The sequence below is a fragment of the Sturnira hondurensis genome, unplaced genomic scaffold, assembly GCF_014824575.4.
Source record: "Sturnira hondurensis isolate 20B ecotype Veracruz unplaced genomic scaffold, ASM1482457v3 Scaffold0018437, whole genome shotgun sequence".
NCBI lineage: Eukaryota > Metazoa > Chordata > Mammalia > Chiroptera > Phyllostomidae > Sturnira > Sturnira hondurensis.
Window position 1 is genome coordinate 14,200 of NW_028091068.1, and position 19,792 is coordinate 33,991.

Below are 19,792 nucleotides of genomic sequence, written 5' to 3' on the forward strand. Positions count from 1 at the left end.
AGAATGGAGAGTGTGTGATTATAGGTGGGAGCAGCAGACAGCGGCCAAGGAGAGTATGGAGTCAGTTTATTGGGAGGGGTTCAGTCAAAGGAGGGGCTGGCTAGGGTGGGGTAGGGCAGCAGTTTGTCTGGTCCCCGGGAAACCCAGCTTGAGTCCAGGGCCTCATCTGCTTCAAAGCCGAAGTCTTCCTCGACCTTTATCTGGGGGAGAAAAGAGGGAGGTGTGAGTAGGCTTGGGGTCTGGAGAGGACCCTTCACTCCCACCGGTCCTACTCTCCCAGGCTCGACAGCCTCCTCTGTGCACCTCAGAAAGTCCCAGTGATCCTGGGTCCACGTGGTCTCCAGATTCTCCAGCCTCCCATTACCTCCTCCTCCTCCCCAAGGCCTCCTCCAGGTCTTCCTCCTCTCTACCCAAGCCTCTACCCTGGGTCTTCCAACTCCTCCCTTTCCCCGCATAACCTCAACCTTCCAACTCTGCTTCATGTCCTCTCTCCAATTCTCCTAGCTGGACACCTGCCGCGAAGCCCACAGCCCTGATCCCTCCTCGCCTGGCCCTTGGGCTCCGGGCCTCCCACCTGTACAGGGGCCAGTTCTGGAGTCAGTGGGACTCCCACTCGGCGTCCTTCCCGGGGCGCTCGCCGCCTCTTCCGCCCACTGGGCCCCTCACCAGGGGCTGGACTGCTGGGTTCTGGGGGTGCTGGTGTCCTTCTGGGCGGAGACAGCCCCTCCTTCTCTGGAGGCTCATTCTCAGCATTGCCTGGGGTGGGGGCATCTGTGCCCTGGCTGCCCTCGTCCTGGTGAGGAGACAGGAGGCCGGTGAAGATGGCCCTGGACTCCCGGCTTAGCGAGGCCCTGGAGACCCCGCAGACCCTGTGCTCACCTCCAGCATGATGGTGAACTGGCTGGCACGGTAGTCATCGCCGTAGGAGTCCAGCACTCTCATGAGGAACCTGCATCGGGGAGAAGCCACCAGAGGACACCTTCATTTCCTGGCAGTCGGGGAAAGGGGCAGCCACGGGTCCTTGACCTGGAAGGTTTGGAGCTCCAGAGTCCGAGAGACCTGGGTGCCATGCCCCTGACCAGTCCGTGGGACTTTGGGCACAGCGAGGTGACCTCCGCACCTCCATTTTCTTGCTTTGTCTTTGGGAGATGACAACCCAACTGGGGGGACTGCTGCGAGAGGGGCCCCACAGCCAGATGTGGTCTCTAACCTAGAGACTGGTAGGATGCTGGCTTAGCCAACCTTCAAGGGTAAGTTATTTTCATTAATAAAAACACCAGAGAAGAGTGTGCAGAATACCCCCTATCGACTCTGCCTTCTCCTTTCCCCGCTTCTCTTCTCAATGCTTTTGGGGTTTGTTTGGTTTTTTTTAAGCTCTAATTGATGAAATGCTACCTGTGAGCCAGCAAATGATAATAGGTCAGAAAGTAGGAAAGAGGATGGATGGCACCTGATTGGAACTTGAAGAGGACAGTGGGGAGGCCTCACTGGGAAGGGGAGCAAGTGGCAGAACATTTCTGGGGGCAGGCACAGCAAGTGCAAAGGTCCTGAGGTGCGTGGGGAGGCCTCCGGGAAGGGCCATCTGATTATAGCCTGGCTGGCTGTGGGAAGGATGTCAAGGAGGACCCCTGAAGGGTTTTGAGCAGAGCGATGACTTGGCCTAACATTTTATTGTTTTGTTTTTGAGAAAAAAACCCACTTATTTTAAAAAACTGTGGTAGGATACAAAGTTTCCCAATTGACTCATTTTTAAGGGCACAGTGCAGTGGTGTTAGGTAACACACTGTCGTGCATCCATCAGCGTAATCCATCTCTAGAATTCTCTTGGCCTTTCCAAAGTGAACCTGTGCCCACAGTTGAACAAGAACTCCCAGGTCCCCCACCGCCAGCAACCACTATTCTCTGTCTCTGGTTTGATGACTCACCATGGAGCCCTTCAGTGTAAGGCCAATTCTCCCCCATTGTCCTGAAAGGGGACACAGAGGGTGGCAGGGGCAGCATCAGATCCGGGGCAGGCTGGCCTCTGAGCTCACACTGCCCTGGTCCTGTGATCCTAGGTGGGAAGCTCTGAGTTGAGCTCACAGGGTGAGCTTCCGTTTACTCCTCAGCAGCCTCATGGGTTTGGCATGACTTTTTCGTCACCCGTGGCTGTCAGGAAATGGGGGCTCTGAGAGGAGGTGTCGCTTGCTTAGCGTCACACAGCAACACAGTGCTGGAAACTGAGTCTGGGGCTCTTAAGGCCGGGGCGCTTTCATTTGCTTCATTTACCACTCAGCGGGCACACACCCGCTTCCCCCAGGCCCAGGCCAGCTCTTCCCTGCAAGACCCAATCCCACTCCTGGTCCTTGGGCCCTCCTACCCCTCCAGCCTCGCCTCGTTCTGGCCCCAAATGGCCAGCCAGGGAGACAGGGAAGGTGGAGAAATGACGAGAAGCACGTGGAAACGAGGTCTGGGAGCGCCGGCATGCAGGCCAGAGCAGGCATGCAAAGGGATTTTACCTCCGCTCCTGCTGCAGCCTCCGCGTTATCCTCTGTACCTGATGGAGCCTGTTCAGGACCCGCTCGTTCACCTGCGGGGAGGTGGGAGCAGGGGTCAGCGGGCCCCCAATCAACAGAGGGTGAGTGGAGCGCCTGCTGTGGCCAGGGAGCCAGCCCAAGGGCAGTCTTTGGACCTCGAAGGGTTGTACCTCCTGGGCCTGCTCCTTCACCTATTCACGCCGCCCTTGCTCCTCTCCCTCCTCCCCTCCCCTCCCCTCACACTGGCCTCCACGCTGCTGCTGCAACCCCCTGCACACCCTCCTGTCCTGGGGGCTTCACACGTGCTCTTTCCCCGAGTTAAATAAGGTCATTGTGGGGGCCCCCAATCCGGTAACTATGGTGGGCATCCTTACAAGAAGGGGGATGTGGGACACACACCGCACACACAGGGAGAATGCCATGGGAAAATGAAGGCAGAGGGTCAGGGCACACCAAAGACTGCTAGTGGACCACCAGACCCCAGGAGCCGGGTACAGGGCAGTTCTCCCTCACAGCTTCAGGGGACCAACCCTGACTTTGACTTCCGGCCTTCAGAACGGGAGCAGCAGTGGCCACTTTTCTGTTACGTGGCTACCTAGTGGGCGATGCTCAGTTACAGCCAACCAACACAACCAAAGTCAGAGTCCGACAGCCAGGTCTGACCACAGTCCTGCCCGTTTGGCACCTTTCTCTAGCCTCCCCCTCACTGAAGAGAAAAAAAAAAATCCAAGCCTCATGCCTTGCTGTTAGTTGTTTGTGAGCCTGCTCCATCCTTGTACTCACTACAGAGCTAATGCAGCAATTCAGCGGAGAGAACCTGAGTCTGGGGCAGGGGCAGGGGCTGTGAGGATGGAGGGGAGGACCCAGGGAGATTCGATGATAGAATAGGGAGGAGGGACGACTGATGCCAGGGGTATGAGAGGCCTGAAGAGCTGGAGCTTTGACCTGTGATCAGTGGGAAGCAGGAGAGGCAGCTGTGAGGCATCAGCGAGCTGGGCTGGGCTGTCAGGGAAGCTCCTAGAGGAGAGAGCACTCCAGGGACTTTGCACAGTGCCAGAGGTGTAACAGGTGCGTACTCAATGAATACGAAATGAAAGATTCATCGTGCTGGGCAAGGAAGACTGTGCATGGGAGCAGTGGGTGGGAACTTAGACCAGGGGAGCCCGATATGGGATCCGCACTCACCTACCTGCTCGATCTCCCGGCAGCGCCGACCTAGCGCCTGGTACTTCCTGCGATTGAGTTCCCGTTGGCGCCGTTGCTGGCCCCGAGCTGCCTCTTCCTCTTCATCTCGCTCCTGGAGGCTCGAGTTGCCCAGACCCCCAGACACGAACTCCACTTCTGTCTCAAGCTCACTCTCCAGGATGTGACCACCAAACAGCGGAGGCAGCGCCAGCTCCGAGCCTGGCGGCGCTGAGAACTCTTCAAAGCCCATGGTCCTGTAGAGTCACGGGGCTCAGAGACCTTGAACCTCCGGCTCCCAGCCCCTCCTCCCTCAGACCCTGGAGTCCAGGCCCCCAGCCCTTCCTTTCTAGGGCCCACAATTCAAGCCCCAACACCCTCCTCCCAGGATTTGGGAGTTCAGACCCCAGGCTCTTCCTTCTGAGGATCCAGGGAAGATGGAGGCCTAAAATCCCTCACTGAGACCCAGGAGTCCAAGGTCTCCAACCTCTAGAACCCCAGCCTCCTCCCCTAGGATGATACTCAAGCACAGACCCCGGTCCCTAAGAGTTACAACCCAAAGCCGTTGCAGGAACTACAATCCCCATCAGCCCTCACAGTAAAGCGCGGACAGCTGCACATTCGGCAGGTGCAGTGTCTTTTGGGATTGACAGTTTTCCTCAAAGCCACTTACCCTTCTCTCTGCTCCAGTTCCATCTCGCCCTTGCTCTCGCCGCCCCAGGACTCAGAACTCCAACCTCTCAAACCTCTAGGTTAAGTTAATCGCAAAACTACCGGTCCCATCGGGGTTCCCGGCCAAGCTTCTGGGACTCGGCCGCTTGGCCTCCTGGGAGTTGTAGTCCCCGGTTTCCGGCTTCCCTCCCTAACCACCCACCCATCCGACCCCGAGTCCCGGCTGAAAGGCCTGGCTCTCTCGTCTAACCCCGCCACCAGTCGTCTGCCTCCGTCTTTATTCTCGTCTTAACGCTGTGTCGTCGGACCACGGCGATTCTTCGTTTAGGAGGCTCAGTCCTCGAAGGGGGCCGCGAGCCAGCGTTGTCCCCCGCCTCGCCCCTTGCTCTCCCCTTCTCCGTCTAGCTGCCGGTGCTAATAAAGTTGTTGTTCCAAACGCAGTCCGGAAGGACGCGGGGCGGGGGCCAATCAGAGCGTAGCTTTGCCTCGGCCTGGACGCAAGGGCGAACCGTCATCAGTAAGCGTCGACTGCGGTTGGAAGCCTGGTCCCTAGAAACGGAGGTGCGGGGAAGGAGGTGGTGAGTGTGATGCGGCCGAGGCCAGGGCGGGAGGCTGGCTTCCGGTGCCGGGGGTTGGACCGGAGCAGGGACAAAGGCGATCTTTACTAGATTGACCACACCAAGGTCTCTTGTGCTCCCACAACGTTAGGACTCGGGGTGGGGGTGGGGGGGAGGTTATGGCAGGAGCCAAAATGTCCCTTGTCCTCTTAGAACGCTTTACTTGCGGAGACTGGTAATCGAGTAAATGACTTTACCCCAAGTGTGGAAGGCGCCATAGGGTGCCCCCAGGACGTGCGGGTCGGGTCACCAAGAGTGGGGTGCGTGGGTCAGGGAACTGGAATATAAGATGAGAACTGGAGGCTGAGCCCGAAAAAAGTGAGGGGAAAAGGTTTGTAAGCGAAGGAAATGTGGCGAGGACTCGTGGGCAATGGGGATGGTGGCGGAGATTGGCTGGAATCAAACGACGTTCTTGTACCTAGTCTGTGCACAGGGCACTGGGGCTAGTGAACGATGAATAAAACGGCCCCTGTCGTCAAGGAAACGAGCTCAATGGGGAAGACGGGCATTAAACAAAACGAAGAAATTTAGAGAATCTTAAGTGTTGAGGCAAACTAAGGAGCTCATAGATGTCTAATAGCGGGATGGGATCTGGGAGAGGTGGTCACGGAAGACCTACCTACGTCGCAAGACATATTTATGCTCCTACCAGAGGGATGCAAGAATAATATAGTGAGAAACCCGGAAAAAAGAAACCATAATGTGGTGGGTATACGGATTAAATATAGTTGTTTATTCATTTACCAAATATTTCTTGAACGCCTACTCAGTGCTAGATGGTAGGGATATAGCAGTGAGCAGACGGGCGTGGTCCCTAGGTTTGCTTACGGTTTTCCCTGGGGGTAGGGGCAGAGAAAAGAGGTTTGAAGAGACACCTGGGTGTTGTATAGGAGGAGGGGGCTGTGCACTTTCTATACAGAAAGGAAGATTTTCTGTAACCGAAAGTGAGGGGAGTTGTGGAGAAAGACAGGTGTGAGGTTATAAACAGGCGTTTGAGAGGAAAGGCTGTGTCTTATAAAGAGAAGCGAGTGTAAAGGGAACGTGGTACCTCACAGAGAGAGGAGGATAAGAGGAGAGACTGATCTCACAGACACACCTGGACATCCCCAGGGTCTTCAACGGGTATGGTAGTTCAAGGGCCACCTCTGTCCTGTTTTCGCCTCTTTGGTGGAACCTGTGCCATGGTGGTGGCTGTCTTTTATTTTTCTTTTTACCTAAATTATCTGTTTAAATGATAAGAAAGAGACGTTTCAAACTGGGGAGGTTCCACACAAAAATTTAGAGTTTCTTGCTTCTCTTGAAAAAAAAATTAGAAGACCTGGCAACACGCAGCTCGCGTTCCCATTGGCGTGTCTGAAGCCGAACATCGGCTGGCTGTACCTGTACATCAGGCATGAGTTCTCTGGTTCTCCAGGCCCCACTCCTCCCTATTGCCCTGCCCCCAGGCTTCCCCACTCACTGGCCACCCACAGCCTCTGAGCACTGACGTTTGTAGCCTCTGTTTTCATACAATAGAGGAGGGTGGTGCAGAAGGGGAAGGCATGAGGAAAGGGGATGGATTTATGGAGAGAGGAAAGGGACGGGAAGAGGGAAAGATTGCTTTAGAAACAAAACAAAAACAGCCCTAGCCAAGTGGCTCAGTGGGTTGGAGCATCATCCTGTGCACCCAAAGACCGTGAGTTCAATCTCTGGGCAGGGCCTGTTCCCAGGTTGTGGGTTGGATCCCTGGTTGGGGCATGTATTAGAGGCAACTGATCGGTGTTTCTCTTTCACAGGTCTTTCTCTTTCTTCCCTTCCCCTCTCTCTAAAAGCAATAAAAACATGCTGTCAGGGGAGGGAAAAGAAAACAGCAGTGGGGAGGACAGAGTGGTGGTGATTGTATCTTGTAGAACAATTAGTGTTTCCCAACCTTTTCCTCTTTATTGGACTCACAGGGAAGAGTAATATTTGTACAGCAACTGGGGCTGTTGAGGAGGCTGCCCATTGCCAGAGGTGACCATCCCGGGCATTCTAGACATATGAGGCCTGTCTGGTTGCCCCTAAGGCTGAGAAGATCAGTGTGTTAGGAAATCTGCCACCCAGTTGGGGCCCAACAATTTGTGGGAGGGGGAGGGGAGCTCTGTTATAGGGAAAAAAATGACAGGTTGCATCTTATCGAGGGAAGGATATATCTTTTTTTAAAAGATTTTATTTATTTATCTTTAGAGGGGAAGGGAAGGACAGAAGGAGAGGAATATCAGTGTATGGTTGCCTCTCATGCGTCCCCTGCTGGGAACTGGCCTGCAATCCAGGCATGTGCCCTGACTGGGAATCGAACCGCGATCGTGTGGTTCGCAGGCCCGCACTCAATCCACTGAGCTACACCAGTCAGGGCAGGAAGGATATATCTTTTAAGCCTTAGCAAGATGGTGGTGTACGGGCTGTGCTGTGTCTTGTCAGTGAGGTGAGAAAGAAGGTAGGTGGTGTGTGTTGTGGCTGCAGATTATTTGGGTTCCAGAAGGCTTGTCCATGGATTAATTCAGTAGGTGTTTATTGAGCACTTACTACATGCCAGGCACAGTTAGAAGCTGGAGGGCAATGCAAATGAAAACACCTGTCCTTGTGGAGCCAGTGTGCTAGTGGGATTGATGAGGACCTATCAAGGCCTCTGGGGGCGGGGGGGGGAGCCCCTCCCGGTAATGAGGGGGGAATCCTGCTCTCCCCCCGACAGGCCTCGGGATGTCTCTGGCAGACGAGCTCCTGGCCGACCTCGAGGAGGCGGCAGAAGAAGAGGAAGGAGGAAGCTATGGGGAGGAAGAAGAGGAGCCAGCGATCGAGGATGTGCAGGAGGAGACACAGCTGGATCTTTCCGGGGATTCGGTCAAGAGCATCGCCAAGCTGTGGGACAGCAAGATGGTGAGCAGGCTGCCAATGGAACCTTCGGAGGGGTGAGGTGCTCAGTGGCTTTTCCCAAACTGTCCTGGATTCTGACCCTCCGCTCCTCCCCAGTTTGCGGAGATCATGATGAAGATTGAGGAGTATATCAGCAAGCAAGCCAAGGCTTCGGAAGGTACCTTTCCCCTGGCTCAGCCCTACCCGCCTGCCTGGTCTCCCGCCAGGCCCCGGGGCCCCTTTTGCTGCTTGTGGTTTTGGAAGTTGGGCCTGTCTCCCTGTCGGCCTTTTCCAGAGCCGCAACCTTCTCCCATCCTAGTCCAGTCCCCTTCTCTCCTGGAAAGATACTGCATTTTAAAGCCAACGTTTCTAAAGTTCTTGCTCTGTGCTGAGCACTCACCAGTTGCCTAGGGCAGCTGTCAGGGTTTGTAAGTGGGTCATGTGACCAGTTCTGCGCCCCGGGGGCAGGGCGGGGGGTTTGCCGAGTGTCCTGTTTACTTCACCTCCTGTTTTTTATTTGCTTTTGTTTTTTTAACATCCAGTGTAACGTAAAAAATTTCTTCTCAATTACATAACGTAAGGTAACAGATTATATTAGCTCCAGGTGTGCAGCATAATGATTAGACATTTATATCATTCATGAAGTGATACCCCCCCATGCTCCAGCATCCACCTGGCGCCTCATGTTTATTACAATGTTACCAACTATGTTTCCCGTGCTGTACTTTACATTCCTGTGACCGTTCAGTAACTACCAACTCGTACACCTTAATGCTTTCACCTTTTTAACCCAGCCGCTCAACCCCTGTTTCCCATCTTCTTTAAATCAACGTACTTTTCTCATTAAATTTGTATCAGAAGGGAAATTACGCTGCTGCGAGTAGAAAACTGGTCTAATTTGGTAAATGGGATGTAACCTTAAACATTTAAGGCTGAGTGACGACCGAAGCGTCACTTAAAACCTCTTTGCCTGACTTTGGGGAATGCTGGTCTATCCAGAGCAGCTCTCCGAGGGTGATCCTGTTCCACCCAGTTCTTCCCGTCGGGATGGGGCTCTCTGGAATTCGGTGGCCGCGGGAAGCCACGGAGGCCGTGGGGCACAGGGGTGTTGTCATCAGAGCAGAGTATCAGGGAGATTGATGTTTTCTTCTCTGTAAAGTCTTCCGTTGGCACCTTGGGGCCAAGCCTGTGGGTGCTGGGCACCCAGAGGAGTCAGCCGAGGTCAGACAGGCCAGGCCCCAGGCAGCCACTGGTGGGCGATGCCTGCTGGGACTGGGGACACTCTGGAGCCACAGGAGGGCCAGCTGACCCTGCCTCAGGGGTCACGGAAGAACCGACACCTGGATTGGACACTGAAGCATGAATGCACACTCTAGGTCAACAGCCGGGGGGGGGGTGTCCAGGGAGAGAGAGCTGCGTGTGCAGAACCTCGAGCATGGGGCGGCCCGCCAGCCTGTTTCTCACCCTCACAGTGATGGGACCCGTGGAGGCAGCCCCCGAATACAGGGTCATCGTGGACGCCAACAACCTGACCGTGGAGATTGAGAACGAGCTGAGTGAGTGTGGAAGGGACAGATAGGACCCCAGGCTGGCCTTTCCCAGGGTCCTGCCTCCAAGATCCTACGGTTAGCTTGAATCCAGGTTCTGCTGCCGAGACAGGGGCTTAAATAACAAGGAAGTGTATTTTCCTTTCTCGTGAGTCTGAGTGAGAAGTCCAGGCTGTTACAGCATCTGGTGCCCACCTCTTTTTGTCTCGTTGATCTGCTATGGTACAGAGTGACTGCCTACTTCCACCCATCACCTCCACATCCCCACCAGCAAAATGGGGGAGGGAAGAGGGCACAGCTCCCTTTAAGGGGTGACCTGCGAGTTGCATGTGTCACTTGGAGACCAGAACGCGTTTTGGCGTGCCCGGCACTGAGGGAGTCAGAAACGTGGTCTTTATCCTGGTGTCCTTGCACCCCGGTAAAGCTCAGGGGTTCAGTTACTACAGGAAGAAGGGGAAGTGGGTGTCGGGGGACAGCCAGCAGAGTCTGCCTGTCCCCTCATCAGTGCCTCCTGTCCCTGCCCACCTCAGACATCATCCATAAGTTCATCCGGGACAAGTACTCAAAGCGGTTCCCCGAACTGGAGTCGCTGGTGCCCAACGCCCTGGATTACATCCGCACGGTCAAGGTAAGTGGGAGGGGTGGGGGCTAGGGGGGACTGAGGCCCCCTGACAGCCACCAGCGTGAAGGGGAAGCAGGTCCCTCCCCCTCCCTCAGATCCAGGGTCTGGAAAGGCTCCCTGGCTCAGCTGTGGCCTGAGGTGAATGAGCGCTGAAGGCAGGTGAGCGGGCTGCCGTGAGTGCGCTGCTGTGAGTGCTGTCGGAGGCCCCAGCGGCCTCTCTCCTCGCCCTCTGGGGTCTGGAGAGGGTGAGGGGTAGCCCAGCTGCTGCCAGCTGCCCGGTGCGTGAGGGGTGAAGCCTGGAAAGGACATGCTCAGGGCTCCTCCACCCCACCCTCCGCTCCCCAGGGTCTCCTGAGAGGGGTGGGAGTGGGGCCCAGGCAGCAGGGGAGGGGGAGGGGAGGTGCCCCACTCCCACTCGGTGGGCGGAGCAGGTGGTGTTGAGATCCCATGAGGCAGCAGCTGTACACAGATCTGGGGGGAGAGGTGTTCGGTGTCCAGACCCTGAGCAGGTAACAAGCCTGATGGGTCCAGGGAACAAGGAATCAGAAGCCAGGAGGCAAAGTTGATGAGGTTGGGTCACATCTGACCTCTAAGCCCTGGGAGGGAGGGTCAGGTGCCAGTGAAGGCAGGGACCCCAGCGAGGAGGCTCCTACGTGTGCCCAGAGGTGTCACTCAGAGGTAAGGGTGGCAGCCAGGGACGTCCGTGCGGGGAGGCGATGGGTCAGATTGGCATTCTGAGTTTACCGGGCTGCGGGTCCCCCCTGGTGGCCAGTGGCACCGGTCCACTTCCAGATTGGCCAGTGTAGGGCGGACCCCACCTCTCTGGCAGCCCCAGCACGGAGCAGGAGCAGGCGGGTCGGGAGCCTCCCTGCGTCCCCGTGCTGTACCCCCATTGCCTCCCCACCTGCCCGTCCGCAGGAGCTGGGCAACAGCCTGGACAAGTGCAAGAACAACGAGAACCTGCAGCAGATCCTGACCAACGCCACCATCATGGTCGTCAGCGTGACCGCCTCCACCACCCAGGGGTGCGTGCCCAGCAGAGGGGTGTGGGGGTAGGGTGCTGTTGCCCCGCTGACAGCAGGCAGTGACCTCCGGGTCCCGGTGGCACGGGTGTCAGTTTCACGAGGACAGTTCGTTCCAGTTCCACACGTATTTGGCTGGTGGCCCCTGCCAGCCAGGCACCAGGCTGGGCTTGGGGGTCCCTGCTGCGTGAGGAGCCAGCCTCCCCTCCAGGAGCCTGTGGTTGAGGGGGGAGGCAGAGGGTGAGCCGGAATCAGGAGTGAAGGTGGGGACTTGGTTCCGGCTCCCTCATCGGCATCTGCACCATGCCCTAGGGAAGAAGCCGTGTTTAAACCCTGAGCAGAGTCCTGTGGGGTGGAGACCTCCCATGGGGTGTCATCCTGTTCTGTGAACAAACGGCACATTTCCTCACCTCGTCACAGAATTTAGCAACTGGGACGTGGCTCTGTCCTCTCAGAGCTCTGTCTGGGAGGAAGAAGGTATGCGCATAGGTCAAAGGCCCAAGGGCAAGTGTCAGGCACGGAGGAGGGGTGCCTGCCCAGCCTGGGTCTGGTGGCTCTTGGAGGAGGTGGTGATGCAGCCTCAGGCAGGGGTCGAGCTCAGGCAGCACACACCTGCATGTGTGCACACACGCACACATGCACACACAGCGGGGGCTCCCACAGTGGTCAGGCAGGAAACCCAGGAAGGGCCGGTCCGTCCCAGCCGCAGCTCCAGCCTCCCCACCCTCACCAGGCAGCAGCTGTCGGAGGAGGAGCTGCAGCGGCTGGAGGAAGCCTGCGACATGGCCCTGGAGCTGAACGCTGCCAAGCACCGCATTTACGAGTACGTGGAGTCCCGCATGTCCTTCATCGCGCCCAACCTCTCCATCATCATCGGGGCGTCCACAGCTGCCAAGATCATGGGTGAGCACAGGCCCAGGAGAGGGTCCTTGGTGTCCTCCCGAGATGGGGACACTGATTCTGGCAGTGGGTCCGACGGTTTCCTATGGTCGCTGCAACAAGTGACAGCAAACTGAGCTCCTTAAACAACACGGTCTGTCACCTCAGGGTTCTGGACGGCGGGTCCATCAGGGCCTCCCTGGGCTAAGGTCAGGGTACAGGCAGGGCCGCGTCCCTGTATGGAGGGTCTGGGGAGGGTCTGTTTCCTGGCCCTTTGCTGCTCCTAGAGGTGCCTGCGTCCCCTGGCTCAGGGGCCTTCCTCCACTTTCAGTCTGCTCTCACATCTCCGCCTTTCTCCTGCACTGAGCCCGGGTTCCCCGGGAAAATCTGCCAAGTCCCTTTGGCTGTGAAAGGTGCTAGGGTTGCAGGTTCTGGAGACTGTGATGCTCTGCCCCACACGGGTTGGCGCGCCGTGCGGAAGGTCTAGTGTAAGGATTCGTTCAGTGGATGACACAGTTTCCCTAGGCCCTGTCACTGGTAGAGGTGTCTCCCTACCTACAGCCCTCTTCCCTCCCTGCACCGGCACACCAGCCCATGGGAACCCCCGGTGCTGCACACCTGGGCCCTGCGGTCGGCACTCCCCCAGGCGGGCTGTGCCGCTTTGCAGACTCGGGGGTCAGATTCCAGTTGGGCCGCTTGCTTGCTGTGCACCCTCAGGGAAGTTGCTTCACCTCTCTGAGCTGTCTCCACATCGCCCCTCTGAAATGAGACAGGCCCTCCCTGGCAGGGCTCCCATAGATCCAGCCAGAGACTTGGCAAACGAGCGGACACAGGTGAGCTGGCGTACAAATGCCGCAGCTGCTTCTCCCCTCCTCCCCCACCCCTCCCCCTGCAGGGGTGGCCGGCGGCCTGACCAACCTCTCCAAGATGCCCGCCTGCAACATCATGCTGCTGGGGGCCCAGCGCAAGACGCTGTCCGGCTTCTCGTCCACCTCCGTGCTGCCCCACACCGGCTACATTTACCACAGCGACATCGTGCAGTCCCTGCCCCCGGTGAGCCCTCCGCTGTGCCGAAGGGGAAGGGCCCTGGCGGCCTCAGCATGTTCCCGTCAGCGGGTGACGGTGGTCGGGGACCTGATGGGGTCACACGGGACGTGAGGACAGGGACACTGGAGTGAGGGCACTGGGGATGGGGTTCCGGCATTGCCACTGGCCAGTTCGGTGTCCTCAGACAGGAGGCCTGAGCTGTGTGCCTCAGTCTTTCCATCTGTAAGGTGGCGACAACAGAGCCTGCCTCACGGTCACCATGAGGGCTCATCCAGGTCAGGCCTCACACCTGGCAAGTGACCTAAGTGTAACCTCGTGAGTCTGAGGGTTCCCCAAGCCATCCTTATGCCCAGTGACCCACACAGAGGACTCACAGAACTGGCCAGTGCTGACCCACTTGGGGTCACGTTGACCACAGGAGAGGATGGAGTAGCGTCAGCCGAGGGGAGAAGCACGAGGGGCAGGGTCCAGGAGTACCCACTCTGGTGCTTCTGGGCATCCTGCCCTGGTCAGGACACGTTCCTTTCCCGGCCCCGAAGTGTGACAGCATGCACAGACGTCCCCGCCCGGCTGGGCCTCAGTGTTCAGAGTCTTTACTGGGACTTGGTTACTCAGGGTGGCTGATCCCTGTCTCCAGCTTGACCGATTCCCCGGGACCCAGAGACACCCCCTGAATGACAAGGTTACCGTCTGGCTGGGGCCAGACCCCTAGGGGCGGGCTGGTTTTTCACTGCCCGGGGCTGCTGCTAACTTCGTTGTTATCATCATTGTTATTTGAGGTTTGTGGGGACAGGTTTTACAAGTACCATCTCGGTGTCCCCGAGACATGGGCCACCTTTTCTTTGTGGCACCCAACAGGACCTTCAGTGATAACCCTGCGTATGTTCTACTTCAGTCGTAACAAGCTTGTTTTTAGGTATTCGATGATTTCCCGTCTGTAGCACTACAGTTAAGTTGTCTCTGCAAACCAGAGTGAGTTTTTTAAAAGCTGTGAGAAGACACTGATGACGTTACTTTGTTGCCGTGGCTGTTGCTACAGTGACACGTGGCATGAGGGTGCGATGCTGACAGGCAGAGATTAGACCTCAGCGGCTGGCATTTGGGGAGCCGAGGGGTCTCACTGAACCCTCCCCTTGACTCGGCCTCGGTTTCCCTTTCTTCCAGGATCTCCGGCGGAAAGCAGCCCGCCTGGTGGCCGCCAAGTGCACGCTGGCCGCCCGTGTGGACAGTTTCCATGAGAGCACGGAGGGCAAGGTGAGGGGCGGATGGGGCTCTTGTCCGTCCAGGGAGAGTCATCCTGTCAGAGGTCACTTTCCCCTCGCCCCAGTTCCCTGTCACTGCTGCCCTGAACAAGTGAGCACGGGCATAGCGGTTTAGTGCAATGTAGGGTTAGTATCCTACAGCCCGGTAGGGCCGAATCCGAGATGGGCTTCACTGGGTTGAAGTCAAGGCGTCGGCAGAGGTCATTTGTTCTGGGGGCTCCAGGGCAGGGTTGGTTCCTGTACCCTCTCCCACTTCTAGAGGCCACTCTCATCCCTGGTCACCCGGCCCCTCCCTCCGTCCTCAGAGCCACAGTGCAGCATCTCCCATCTCCGCCTCTGCTCCTGTCCTCACATCCCCTCTGCCTCTCAAGGATCTGGTGACATCGGGCCCGTCCCCTCCCCACCTCAGGACCCCACCCCGACCACCTCCATGAAGTCCCTTCTGTCATATCACGTGACATTCAGGGACTGGAGGTTCAGATGCAGACCCCTTTGGAGGTGGGGGGCATTTTTCTTACCTGCTGTACTGGGACCTTTCGCCCCGCCACCTCGTGTCACTGCTCAGCGACCATTCAGTTAAGCCCCATCTTCGAGGCAGACTTGTTCCATGTGAGGAGAAACATTTCCACTCCATCTCTCTCCCTCCCCCACCCCTGCACTGCTCTGGAGGCTGGGGGTCACGGTGAGCAGCACAGACAGGAGCCCTGTCTCAGTGGCATTCTCACTCTGGGGGGGTGGGGGCAGGGTGGGGAGACCGCAGGTATATCTGTGGTGTGTCCAGTGGTGCCGAGTCAGTGCTAGGGGAGAAGTGGAGGGCATTGGGTGGCTGGGGAGGGGGGCCTCAGGGAGCTGAGCATTTCACAGAGGCCTGAGTGAATTTAGCCAGCGACTCGGGAACCTCGTGGGTACCAGAGGGACAGCTGCTGCAAAGGCCCTGAGGCCGGAGTGCAGCCAGGCTGGGAGAGGAGGCAGGCGGGCTGGGGAAGGCCGTGGGCTGCATTCCTTGGGAGCTCAGCTTCTGTGGGCGTGCGAGGAGGGACCGATTTGGGATCTTTCTGAAGAAGAGCCCATGGGATTTGCAGGGTGAGGGAGAAATGGTGTGGAGGCTGACCGAGCCCTGGGTGTCCCCCACTTGCTGACCTGCAGAGAGGGGCGGGAGATGGGGCCAGCAGAGTTCTCAGGGGCTGCTCACGTCATAGTGCTGAGCAGACTGTTGTCTGTGGGCACAGCCTTCAGAGGCCAGTCTGGGGGTCTCCGGATCGTAGGCGGAGCCTAACTCTAGAGAGCCAATAGTGACCGAGCCGGTGAAGCAGCTGCATCTCCTCCCCGTACCCCTCTTAGGTGGGCTACGAACTCAAGGACGAGATCGAGCGGAAGTTCGACAAGTGGCAGGAGCCGCCCCCTGTGAAGCAGGTGAAGCCACTGCCTGCGCCCCTCGATGGGCAGCGCAAGAAGCGAGGAGGCCGCAGGTGGGGCGCTGGGGATGGCCAGGAGGGGCGGGAAGGGCGGGGGCTGCCCTGTCCCAGCTGACTCCCTTTGCCCCGTCCTCAGGTACCGGAAGATGAAGGAGCGGCTGGGGCTGACAGAGATCCGGAAGCAGGCCAACCGCATGAGCTTCGGAGAGGTGGGGCCCTGGGGCCCCCTCTGCATCCTGCCCTGTCCCCTGCTGCATTTCTCCCCGTTTGCCCTGTGGCCCCGGCCCCCCCTCAGATCTGGGGCACCACCCCAGCCTCTTACCTGGCACCCTCGTCTCTCTGCACTTCATCTCCCCAGCCCCAGAGGGGTCTCACACAACCCTCAGCTCCACCTCCTCGCCCCAAGGCTCTCCGTAACCTAGGCTCCTGGTCTGGGAAGTGCAGGCCTCCCCGCTGGCCCCTCTCTGCTCCCCCACGTCCTGGCTTACACGCACTTCCCCACGCCTCGCCCCGCCAGTCTCATCGTCCAGGCCTCCTCCTGGTCCCACAGAAACCACACGCACTTACATGTGTGCGGCCCCTCTCACCTGTCAGCTTCAGTAACAGGACCCCCAGTGTCACCCGGGGCCTCAGCAAGGCTCACTGCACTCAGGCCCCAGTAGGTGCCTGAACAGGTGCCTGCAGGACTGGTGGTCAGGAGGACGGACACCTGGGCTTCTAGCTGATCGAGGGGTGATTAACTCCAGACACCTCCCCCTCCCCCAGATCGAGGAAGACGCCTACCAGGAGGACCTGGGCTTCAGCCTGGGCCACCTGGGCAAGTCGGGCAGTGGGCGTGTGCGGCAGACACAGGTGAATGAGGCCACTAAAGCCAGGATCTCCAAGACACTCCAGGTATGGCTGGGCCTGGGTGGGAGGGGTGCGGCAGATGTTGCTGCAGAGCCCAGGTCACAGCTGGGACCTGCCCTCCCCTCCACAGCGGACCCTGCAGAAGCAGAGTGTGGTGTATGGCGGGAAGTCCACCATCCGGGACCGCTCCTCGGGGACCGCCTCCAGTGTGGCCTTCACCCCACTCCAGGTACCTGGGAAGCCCCTTCCCCTCCCTGGGGTTTGGCTGCTTTGCCTGCTCACACAGGGCTGTGGGAGGGTGTTGTCAGGAGCCAGGCCATCTGCCCACCCCATTGTCTGTCTCCCTCACCTACCCAGGGCCTGGAGATTGTGAACCCACAGGCAGCGGAGAAGAAAGTGGCCGAGGCCAACCAGAAGTACTTCTCCAGCATGGCCGAGTTCCTCAAGGTCAAGAGCGAGAAGAATGGCATCATGTCCACCTGAGGGGCCACCCTGGGTTGACCAGCCACTGCAGGGACACGGGCCATCTGCATCGGAAGAGGTCCAGGGTCAGGGCTGGGAGGCTCCAGCAGGGAGAGCCGCCCTGCCACGGGCCGGTGCCAGAACTGTCCAAGGAAGCACAGAGGCCCCCCCGGCACCGAGATCACCACCCCATTGAGGGGCAGAGCCCGTCTTCACCACGCCTCGTCTTTTTTATTTTAATGAGTAAAGGCAATACTTTTGGGAAGAGTGTCATTAAAAGCACATTGTCGGGCTCTGTCCCAGAGAGTGAGTGATTGTTTGTCCAGCAGCTGGGCGACTGGAGGAGTCAGAGCTGCCTGGTTTGGGAGACAGAGCTTGGGCTCCGTCACCACGGGGTCCCAGGAAGAGGAGCACCCTCTCCGTCCCCATACCCCTCGGGGAACCTCGGGTGTCCTACACCTGAGCCACGTGTCTGCCGAAAGCCCCAGCTCTCTGTGTAGGCCGACCTGGGTGGCCCCGGCATCGTAGGCACCTGGCCTCCCTCTCTGCTCACTCACACCACAAAGTACCCAGGAGGCGGGCGGCGCTGGGCGGGTCCTGGCCCGGCGACGGGGCCCTGTTGTCCCCATCCAGTGTTTACTGGGAGCTGCCCCCCTGCTGTGCCGAGCTCTACTCACCAGGTGCGTGCGAGGGGCCCCCAGTCCGTGCTGGGACCCAGGCAAGGTCTCCTCCACTCGGGTCGAAGGGGCAGGCTGAGGGGCTCGTGGACTACGGACAGGTGGGGAATTGGCTTGGGTGGCCAGGCAGGGGCCCGAGACCTCGCTTACCCTGCAAGGGGGAGCTTCAGGGGGAGTGCTGCCCACAGCCCTGTCCACTCTGCCCTGAGCTGGGTGTGGCAGTGGCACCGAGGAGCAGGCCCAGGTCCCTCGCCTGCAATGTCAGTGCCCCTCCTCATTACTGTCGCGGGGGAGAAACTGTCCTCTGCCCTCAGTGTTCGTTCGGCTGGTCTAACAGACATGAGAGGCTAGCAAGAAAAAATCACCAAGTTGAATGCATTATCCCGTGAAATCTCTTAGGGGCACAGACCCTAATCCAGATTCCTCTGGATAGTTAAGGGGAGGGGGCGGAAATTTCTCTTGAGCCTGCAGGGTCTGGGATGATGCTATTGAGGCACGTCTTGGGTGGCTCGGCTTGAACCCCTGCATTACCCAGGCGTCAGCCCTGTGGAAGGTGGCATCCCCGCTCCAGCCAGCTCCGAATGTCACAAGCGCAACCTTCTCCCCAGGTCTCTCTGGGTTCTGGGTCCAATCTGAGATCTCTCTGTTCTCCACGTCACCCCCGTCCTCCTCAGGGCTCCTTTTGTGTCCCTGGACCCCAGTCCCTCCAACAGCCCAGGGCTCTGTCTCTGGCCTCCGGAGCTCTCTGGGTCTGTCTCCGCCCACAGGGCAGACTCCGCACACCTGGGGGCTCCCTTCTAACGGCCAAATTACCCTAACTCTCCTCAAGTTTATCCCTGAGCCTTTAGATACGTCTTGTGTAAAAGCGTCAGTCTTTGTGAGCTCTGCTTAGGGGTCTGTGGGGAAGGGCCTTCTGCCCCTCTGCCCACAGCCCTTCAGAATCCCATCTCCCCTGGCCAGAGTGCATCTAGTGGGAAGGGGCGAGGGGGGATTGGTTTCGGGAAAGAATCGGAGTCACCTGACCCTGCCATGCTGTGTACACTTGCAACAAAGACCTTGAAGCTCAGTATGTTTCAGAACTATCTGGAAGCTGTGTTGAAAAGGGCTGCTGGGCCCAGAGGTTCTGATTCCGTTGGTTTATGGTGGGCTTAACACTGCATTTCTAACAAGGTCCCAGCTGATGTTTATGCTGCTGACCCAGGGACCCACTGAGAGCTACGGCTCTAGAAAACCACGCTGAAAACCACTGCTCTAGAAAATCAGGTTAGCTGCATGCTGGAATCCTTTTGGAAGTTTTTAAAATTACTGCTAGCTGGATCTGATCACCAGAGTTTTTAAAAAGATATTTAAAATAATTTTAGAGAGAGGGAAAACTAGGGAGAAAGAGAGGGAGAGAAACACCGATCGGTTGTCTCTGTACATGCCCCAACTGGGGACAGAGCCCACAACCCAGGCTGTGCCCCAATCACGAATCTAACCAGTGACCTTTTGCTTCAAGGAGCAACACCCAACCAACTGAGCCACACCAATCGGGGCCCAGATTCCCCCACCTCGGTCCATGTAAAAATTCACCCAAGTGCTTCTAGTGTGCAGCCAAATTTGAGAAACTGTTCAGGATCCTTGCTACTCAAAGTGTGAACTGTTGACACTCTAGTCCCCTGGGAGCTTGTTAGGAAAGCAGAATCTGGGAACTCCTGGTCAGAATCTGCATTTTAACCAACCCCTAAGTGGTTCCTGGGAAGTCTGAGAGGCTGCCCCATGCAGGGACCACACTTTGAATAGCAAACCCCTACATCAAAACACTCATAACTAATGAGCACAAGGATCATCTGGGAAGTTTGTAAAAAAAGTTCAGATTTCTGGGGGCCATGTGGACCTAAGAACACTACATTTTTTAAAAAGGTTGTTTTTAGAGGGGAAGGGATGGAGAAGGTGGGAAAGAAACATCAATGTGTAGTTGCCTCTTGTGTGCCCACTACTGGGGACTGGCCGGCAACTCAGGCGTGTGCTCTAACTGGGAATTGAATTAGCAACCCCTTAGTTCACAAGCCTGCACTCAGTCCACTGAGCCACATCAGCCAGGGCAAGAACACCGCATTTTTACAAGCATTCTTTTCTCCCTGTCACAGGCATTCTGATCAGTTCTCATTTA

General features: G+C 57.7%; 2 protein-coding genes across 3 annotated transcripts; one reads left to right on the top strand and one right to left on the bottom strand.

Moving 5' to 3' along the window:
- Window positions 1–45: 45 nt before the first annotated feature.
- Window positions 46–4,775, bottom strand: TFPT (TCF3 fusion partner). The gene is made up of 6 exons (XM_037069093.1): window positions 4,372–4,775; window positions 3,706–3,955; window positions 2,499–2,569; window positions 880–949; window positions 575–793; window positions 46–200 (listed from the first exon to the last, which is right to left on the bottom strand). The coding sequence occupies exons 1-6, from the start codon at window positions 4,392–4,394 to the stop codon at window positions 81–83; spliced, it is 753 nt and encodes a 250-aa protein (XP_036924988.1). The 5' UTR covers window positions 4,395–4,775; the 3' UTR covers window positions 46–80.
- Window positions 4,776–4,857: 82 nt separating this feature from the next.
- On the top strand, window positions 4,858–17,261 carry PRPF31 (pre-mRNA processing factor 31). Of its 2 annotated transcripts, none has more exons than XM_037069091.1 (14): window positions 4,858–4,948; window positions 7,698–7,882; window positions 7,976–8,036; window positions 9,331–9,414; window positions 9,936–10,033; window positions 10,946–11,052; window positions 11,783–11,952; window positions 12,824–12,981; window positions 14,140–14,229; window positions 15,579–15,706; window positions 15,789–15,861; window positions 16,418–16,546; window positions 16,632–16,730; window positions 16,859–17,255. In XM_037069091.1, the coding sequence occupies exons 2-14, from the start codon at window positions 7,706–7,708 to the stop codon at window positions 16,982–16,984; spliced, it is 1,500 nt and encodes a 499-aa protein (XP_036924986.1). In that variant the 5' UTR covers window positions 4,858–4,948; window positions 7,698–7,705; the 3' UTR covers window positions 16,985–17,255. The 2 variants fall into 2 exon arrangements, with proteins under 2 accessions (XP_036924986.1, XP_036924987.1); XM_037069092.1 differs by lacking the exon at window positions 4,858–4,948 and adding an exon at window positions 7,445–7,449 and having other exon boundaries at window positions 16,859–17,261.
- The last annotated feature ends 2,531 nt before the right edge of the window (window positions 17,262–19,792 follow it).